The sequence below is a fragment of the Puccinia triticina genome, chromosome 9A (genome assembly GCF_026914185.1).
Source record: "Puccinia triticina chromosome 9A, complete sequence".
NCBI lineage: Eukaryota > Fungi > Basidiomycota > Pucciniomycetes > Pucciniales > Pucciniaceae > Puccinia > Puccinia triticina.
Window position 1 is genome coordinate 1,902,447 of NC_070566.1, and position 7,805 is coordinate 1,910,251.

At 45.1% G+C, this 7,805-nt stretch overlaps 1 protein-coding gene across 1 annotated transcript; it reads left to right on the forward strand.

Moving 5' to 3' along the window:
• Positions 1 to 222: 222 nt before the first annotated feature.
• Positions 223 to 1,027, forward strand: PtA15_9A203 (uncharacterized protein; the record flags this gene model as incomplete). Its single annotated transcript, XM_053172388.1, has 3 exons — positions 223 to 432; positions 488 to 955; positions 1,025 to 1,027. The coding sequence occupies 3 exons, from the start codon at positions 223 to 225 to the stop codon at positions 1,025 to 1,027; spliced, it is 681 nt and encodes a 226-aa protein (XP_053023633.1).
• Positions 1,028 to 7,805: the final 6,778 nt, after the last annotated feature.

The window sequence follows — 7,805 nt, forward strand, 5'->3', positions numbered from 1 at the left end:
CCCCCGTTTCCAACTGGCGCCGACCCCTGGAGGGGCGGCCCCCGCTTCGCCCGTCTACCAACGCCGTGAAGCCGGCTGGGCGCCGAGTGGTACCTCTCCTGTGTACCGCCCTGCTGAGCAGGGCTCTCCAGTAAGTAATGTCGATTCAGAATCGTCCTTTTTTTTTTTTTTTGTCAGTACTGAGTCGTTTGTGCGGGTGTTTAGATGATGACCAGCAATCGGATGGTCATCAATGGCGACTGGCCGCTTCCCGCTGCTCCCCATCCGTCCAATATCACATCCCCCTCCTCGAGTCCTCAAGGCCCGGGAGTCGATTCTTCCGCGTGCACGTCGGGTACCGGTGGCTTGGCATACCCTCCTGGGTTGAGTCCTCAAGATGATGGTGCTTCCGCTCCCGCCGATAACGATCCGCCGTTTGTTTGGGGTACTGGGGTGAGTTGTTGTTCAACTTGAGTCGTCGATTGATCGCTGACACTCTTTTGTGTAGGTCCCTCCTTCCGATCCGGTCCAAACCGACCGTGAGTGGACGGATCTTCCCGTCTGGACGACAGCGGATCGCCCAACCACGCCTGAGACGTTTCCTCAGGACATCAAAGTTGACCCCTCTGAGGGGGTTTTGGAATCCAAATCTGACGCCGACGCCGCTGAGTCCACTGATGCTGACTCTCCAATGCGGTCTCCGTCCCCGCTAGAACTCGCTCCTGTACCGATTGCGGACTACCCGTCCCTATCCGATGCCGATATCCAAGTTCTTCTTTGTCCGACCGAGTACCGGGGTGTGGCTATCCCCAATGTGCACTCCAACAAGGTAACCTATCTCTACGAGAATTTTATCACCAGTTTCGTCTTCTACTGCCGCGGAAACCGCTTGGTCGATGAGCTCTCGATGTCTACCAGCGTCGCCTTATTCAAACACTACGTCGAGGTCTTCCAGATCGTGGCCCCTCAGCCTTTTGTAAGTCCCCTCTTGGTTTTGTCTGATTATATTTGATTTGTTTTGCTGATCTTGCTGCCTTGCTTTTAGTGATTGCTCCCAAATTTCCTTCCAGCTTACTTAAGACCTGACCGATAAAAGTGGAGTGGATCTGAAAAAAACTTATGCTACCATAACACTAAAAAAAGATAATTAGTTTTATTTTTATTGTTTTATTGTTTTATTTTATTTTTATTTTATTTATTTTTTATTTATTTTTTTTTCTTTTTCAGGCTTGAATTTTTGCGTTCTTGAGAAATTGATTGAACCTCCCAGACCCCCCTCCCCCAACTTAGACAGGTTGTCCCCAACCTTCCACCAGAGAGAAGAAACTTGAGAGAAGAGAAAAAAAAGCAGAAAGAAGAAAAAAAAAAAAAAAAGAAAAAAAGAATTTGTGAAGAGGAGTAAGCGTGTTTGCCAGGGATGTCCTTAACTCTTGACTGATAAACTGATGGGTAGGAGAAGGACAGATCTATAAAGAATGACTGATCAAAAGAGTGTGAGTATCCTCCCCCAACTTAAAAAAAATGAGTGATATTTGGTGTGATTGAACAGTTTAGTCTTGTATCCAGGAGGTAAGACTAGCTTGAGGTATCTGATACGCCATCGCCAGAAGAGTTACTAGAATCATCATCCCCGCTTTCTTCTCCTTGTCCAGGGTCTTCATCTTGCTGTATATCCGCCAGACTACGTCCGCGAGGATAAAATTGTTTGATATGGGAGGCTGCATAGGCCCTCTTTAGTTCGACACCGCCAAGCTCTTCCAAAATGTAAGGTCCTTTTGGCAATTGTTTCTTAACCCTAAACGGTCCGTTCCATCAATTTGCAAAGAGTTTTCCCCATTGATCTTCCAAGCTTTTGTTGTAGACCAACACCAACTCTCCTGAGTCTAACGGTTTTCGAAGTCTTGCAGCCATTCGTCAATCCCAGTATCTAACAGATGAATTTCTGACCTTCATCAACTTTTCGTGAGCTATTCCTAGAATTTCTTCTCGACGTTCCAGTTGCATAGTCCTTGCCTCCAAGAGTTGTTCCGTGGTGCTGACTTCAGTCCAATCAATTCCTAGATAAGTATCCATTTCCAAGTCGACCGGCAGAACCGCTTTCTGGCCAAACACCAGCTCGTAAGGTGAATATCCCGTTGTGCGTTTTGTTGAAATTCTTTCAGCAAAGAGGACTAAAGGCAGATACTCCCTCCATTTCCCCCCAGATTCACCACACATCTTGATTAGGGTGTCTTTAATGGGTCGGTGTCCTTGTTCAATCATGCCATTGGCTTCAGGATAATAAGGTGTGGGCGGCTTGAATACTGCTCCAATCTTTTCGACTGCTTTGATAAATTCGTTCTTGAATTCTGGTCCATTGTCTGCCGTTACCGTTTTGATTACGCCGTACCGATAGACCCAATCTTCAAGGAGAAATTTTCCAATGGTTGCGGCTGTCAGTTTTACCAGAGGAGCTGCTTTGACCCATCCAGACAAATCATCCCGTGCCACTAGTAAGTACTTGTACCGTCCAGCTTTGATATGACAGATGTCCAAAGCTACTCGTCCGAATAAGCTGCTTTCTCCTGTGGGGTGCCGTATTTCTCGGGGAACTAGTGGGTCCCTTTTTTGACAAGGTTCGCAGCTATGTACCCATAACTTGACTTTTTTCTTCAAACTTGGCCACCAAAATCGACAGACCAATCGTTGATATGTTTCCTCCAGCCCTCGGTGTCCAAGATCTTCATGCACCATCCGTAATAGCTTGCTCTGGTAGGATATCTTGGAAATCACTAGTTGCGGCATGGGTGAGTGTCTTCTCATGAGTCGTCCATTCTGGATAAAATAGTTAACCGATTTTCGTTTAAGTTTCCAAAAGTCCTCCGGATCCATAGAACAAGGTCTCTGCAGTGTTTGTAGATAATACTTGAGGTCTGTCCAGAAACCAGAAGCCTCCCATTCCAATAGTTCCGTTGAAGCTGAAATTATGTTATACCGTGAGCAGGCTTTGATCAGGGGTTCTTCTTCGTCAAAGCCTTCCGTATCGTTGTAAAATTCTTCCTCCTCGTCACTTATTGGGCGTCTGGACAAGGCGTCTGGCATCGTGAATGTTCTCCCTGGCTTGTGCACCATTTCAAACGAAAAAAGTTGGATGAATGCTACCCATCTTGTCATGGGGGCATTGGGAAGTGAAGGTGAGTTGATCATCTGAATTAAAGACTGTGCGTCCACTTGGAGTTCGAAATGTTGACCCCATAAGAGCGTTTGTAGTTTCTTCAGGATTCGTGCCACCCCACAGAGTTCCAGTTTAGGCTGTGAATATTTTGACTCAACCGGCGAAAACACAATCAATTCGTATAATACCGGTCGATTTAATCCGGTCTCAAGCTCCTGTTGTGAAAGTACTGCACCGGCCGCAATGAAACTGGAGTCCACTGCTAAAACAATAAGCCCTGCGTTTTTTGAATAATCAAGGTTCTTCAGGGTGATATCTTCTCCAATTATCTCTTTTAGCTGATTGAAGGCATTGTCACAGCTTTTGTCCCAGAGCCATTCTATGTCCTTTCGTGTCAGCCTTCGGAGTGGAGCAGCTATTTCGGACAGATTCTTGACGAAAATCCTGACGTAAGTTACGATTCCCATGAAGCCTTGGAGTTCCGTGACGTTATTGGGAGTTGGCCATGTCGTTATCTTATTCTTCTTCTGATCCGAAACCCTTCGTCCTTCTTTGCAGACCACATGACCCACAATATCCAAGGCAGGTACACAGCATGCAAACTTTTTCCCTGAGATAGTGAGTCCCGCTTCTTCAATTCGGAATAATATTCTTTCCAGTGTTTGAGCGTATTCCCAGATAAAACGTCGGATTCCTGGATTCTCTTCTAGAACTTCATCATTGTATGTGGAACTTGGCCCTTTGATACCGCCATCGTCAATAAATACGCCTACGTGGTCAGGTATTTCATCCTGAAGAATCCACATCATTTGTGCTTGATATACTGCTACTGAATTAGTTGCACCCTGCGGAAGTCTGGTGAGTTGAAATCTTCCTAGTGGAGTGTCAAAGGTGGTGAGAGGTCTTGATTCCGGGGCCAATTCCCTTTCGTCGTATCCACCCATAATGTCGCCCAATCCATAACAGGCTCGTCCGGCAAAGGATTCAACAAACTCTTCTGTTGCAGGCGGTAGTCCTGCGTCTTTGATGGTGACCTTATTCATTTCTTGTAAGTCGTGAACTATCCTTAACTTCCCGTCATGTTTGAGTACGCAAAAAACCGGACTAGAGTAACTTGATGTTGATTGCTCGTAGAGTTTATTCCGCACCCGTTCCCGTACTTGCTCCACGTATTCGTCTTTAATTGCTGCTGGGATTGGAATTGGTTTCTTCTGCCAGGGTACATGATCAATTACCGGTATGACATAGGGTAAACCATATGAATGTTTCAAGAGTCCTCTTTCTTCCGGCGTGAAGGCCACAGCTTTTTCTCGAATCACGATTAAATGCTTGAATAATTTTAATTCCTCCTCCCACAGCCATCCGTCGGGTCCAAAATTTACTACCTTCAAGCGTTCCTCCGTAATCCTAGCGGTAGGCTTAAAGTCCGGTGGATGAGGCGTAAGAGGTGTTTGGTAGGGATCTCGTGATAGCGGTGGTCTTTGAAGAGGTGGATTCAGTGCTTGTGGAATTGGTTGATTGATTGGTCTGATTTTCTTTGCTACAGGTTTATACTTTGTCATGCACCACAAGCTTCCGTCCCTCCAACTCTGACATAACTTGCTTTGGAACAGGGATCCTAAGCCATTAGATAGTAGGGATCCAATAGTTTGTTGTGTGGCTTGTCTGGTTGGTTCTATTCTTGAGGTGTTGATGGAAGGGATTGATTCAAGGATGATAGATTGTTCAGATAATTCGGATTTAGATGGTGAGTTCTTCTTCCGGTTACTAAAGATTTTTAATAAAGTAAGAAAAATGATGAGGATATTCTTTTTGTTTGATAAGAGTTTGAAGAGATATATTTTTGTTCGTTTTGCCATTTTTCCAAGGTATTTTAAGAAAAAGTATTTGAGCCAGTCTAAGAAACCCGGCGCTCGAGATATAACCCGTTCGACTAGCTGAAGCGAGTTATTCCCTATTTGAACGCCGGTAGTTATAAAAAATGCTGATTTGGTTTCTTCTTAAACATTTGGTGTTCTTCATTATTGCTAGGTTCAGATGTCGGAGCTGATTTCACACTATTGGTACTGAGATCTTTTTGATTATCCCATCCTCGTCCTTGTCCAGTTCTAGCCAATGGTACTGAAATTCGCCGACCCTTGTTTCCTTGAAACGTGAGAGTCTCCCCTGTTTCGTGGTATTCTAGAGTGCAATCATAATCAAATAGAAAAGGTCGTCCTAAAATGCAATCTTGAGCTTTTGGTGATATAAAGAGGTGAGCGGGTCCGGAGAATCGACCGATCTGTATTGGGCAGCTCTCAACTACGCCGGTTATGTTGCATCTAGCTCCACCAACACCTTGCATGGGTATGTTCACTATCACAGATTCTAGCTCCAAGTCCTCCGCTACTGATCGGGGTATGACGTTGACCATAGAACCGGAATCCACCATAAAGTCGACTTTTTCTCCCCCAACTTGCGCGGTTACGTATCCTAGAGCACAACTGTAGTAGCATGGATCTGAAGGTCCTTCTTCCTCTGGTAAGGTGGTCATTGGTGCAGCTACTTTGGCTGCTTTGGATGCGATGTAGGTGGTGGAGGTATTCTTGCCTGAAAGACGTCCCTGTAATTTTGCTATGATCTGTTCTGTGTACGAAGGCGATATTGTAGTGAGTTGTGCAAACGTTGTGGGAATCTTGACGTTGTCCAAGTCCTGTAGTAGGACTTCCTCTGGTGAGTCTCTCTTCAGGATTGTTGGTACTCGTTCCCGGCTCCAGACTTTCTCAGGCGCCTTTTTCGGAGTTTCTTTCGGTGATCTGTCCACTTCTTCTTCATGATCGATATCCATGGCTTCTCTTTCTGGTTCCTGGATCCTAACTTCGCGTCTGCCTTTTTGAGCTTCTGACCTAGTGACAGGATGTGATCTCATGAAGTTTTCCGCGCCTAAGGTAGGAGGGCTCCAATGGATGGTTTGTACCGAGGCTTTCATTGTTGGAGTGTTTCCATTTCCTCCTTGTTGCGAGTCCGCCAGCTTCTTGATAGCTTCTTGCATCTGAGGGTTGGCTGAAGCTGCTGCCACGACCGAACGTATAGGTCTTGATGGGTTCCATGGGATGTATTCTCCGTTTGGTAAGTACCAGTCTTTTCCTTCTTTCCTTACCAGACCTTGCGCTCTGTCCTTTGAAGCTTCGGGGCACTGATAAGTGGAGTGTCCTTCCTTTCTACAATAGAAGCAGGGCTGTGATTCGAATAAAGGTGTGGATGGTCAAGCGTTTCCCCGTGTGAATTCCTGCCTGTCCGAAGATCCCTGTTGATTATAAGTGCTGGGCAAAGGGTTTTCCATTTGATGCTGGAGAGAAGCAAGCTTTTGTTGTGTGTCTTTGATTTCTTGTGCAATTGCTTTCTTGTCGGGAACTTCTCTGAGCATTTGTTCCCTTCGTTTGCTATCACCTTTCTTGAGATCCAGGCCCTTCTGCATGATCTGGTTTGAATCGGAAAAACTGGAGAAATTGGTATACCCTTTGTTGACCCGAACTTCTGTTTCTGCAGCTGCAATCAAGTCCTCCCATTTCGGCGCTTTATTGCTCCCGTCTTTAGCTTTCGGAAGTTGTTTGTTGTAGACCAACATGCGTTTAACACTTCGTTGACTGTCCACTGAGAATGCACTTAAGAATAATCCTCCGGCTTCGTCCATTTTGGTGACGTGTTTGTTCTTCACAAGGTACTTGAGGATTGCGGTGAATTTTCCCAGGTAGGCTTTGTAATCTCAATGGTTTGCGATCCCTTCCTTGGCTTGTTGTTTTGCTAATTTAATGAAATCATCCGTGTTGTACATGATGGTATTATCTAAATCACCCCAGGTCTTGACCATATCGGCTTGTAATTTGGTCCAATCGTATTCTTTGTACCCCTCCATTTCCTCGAGTTCGCACTTCAATTCTTCCGTTCGTATAAATCGTGGTATCTGAATTGCTTTCTCTCGATCCGTGGCACCATACCCATAGGCTGCTCGTTCAAACCGATGTAGAAACTTCATAAACTGGCTTCCATCATAGTAAAGTCCTTCTTCGTTCCTGATGATGTTTGGTTTGTTTGAGTGTTCAGGTTGGGCATAGACGTATATTGGCTGAGGTTGTTGAATTGGAATCTGAGGTTGTGGTTGCTGTTGAAACTGAGGTTGATACATATTTTCTGGGTTGTTTGCAGTGCTATGAATTCCGTAACCGGTTGGTTGTTGTCGTGGGGTATTGTTTCTTGGTGGGATATTTTGTTGAGTTTCATCGGAATCCGACATTTCTTCTTCAGCAGGGTCTCTGAAGTTGTTTTCTGGACCCTTTCCTTTGTCTTTCCTAGGTGGTGGTGGTGGGTTGTTCGGGGTATTGCTTGCCCAAAGTAATCCTGAAGTTCCTGCCAATGGTCTGTTCCTTAAAGGGGTGCTTGAAGCAAATCCTTCTCCCATTTCTAATGTACTGAAGGGTAAACTCATGTTGATTCTTAGTTTCCTTAATATGACGATCGTTTGTTAACTGTTACTGTGCTCTGAAAAAGAAACAATAATATCTGGTCTCTGGTCTCTTTACCAGGGCAAATTGGGGGTTTTTCTTTTAATATTTAAAATAACTTTACCGTGCTGGGAAACTTCTTCTAACAGTATCTGCTTATCCAAATTCTTCAGGTCTTACTCTTGCCCTTC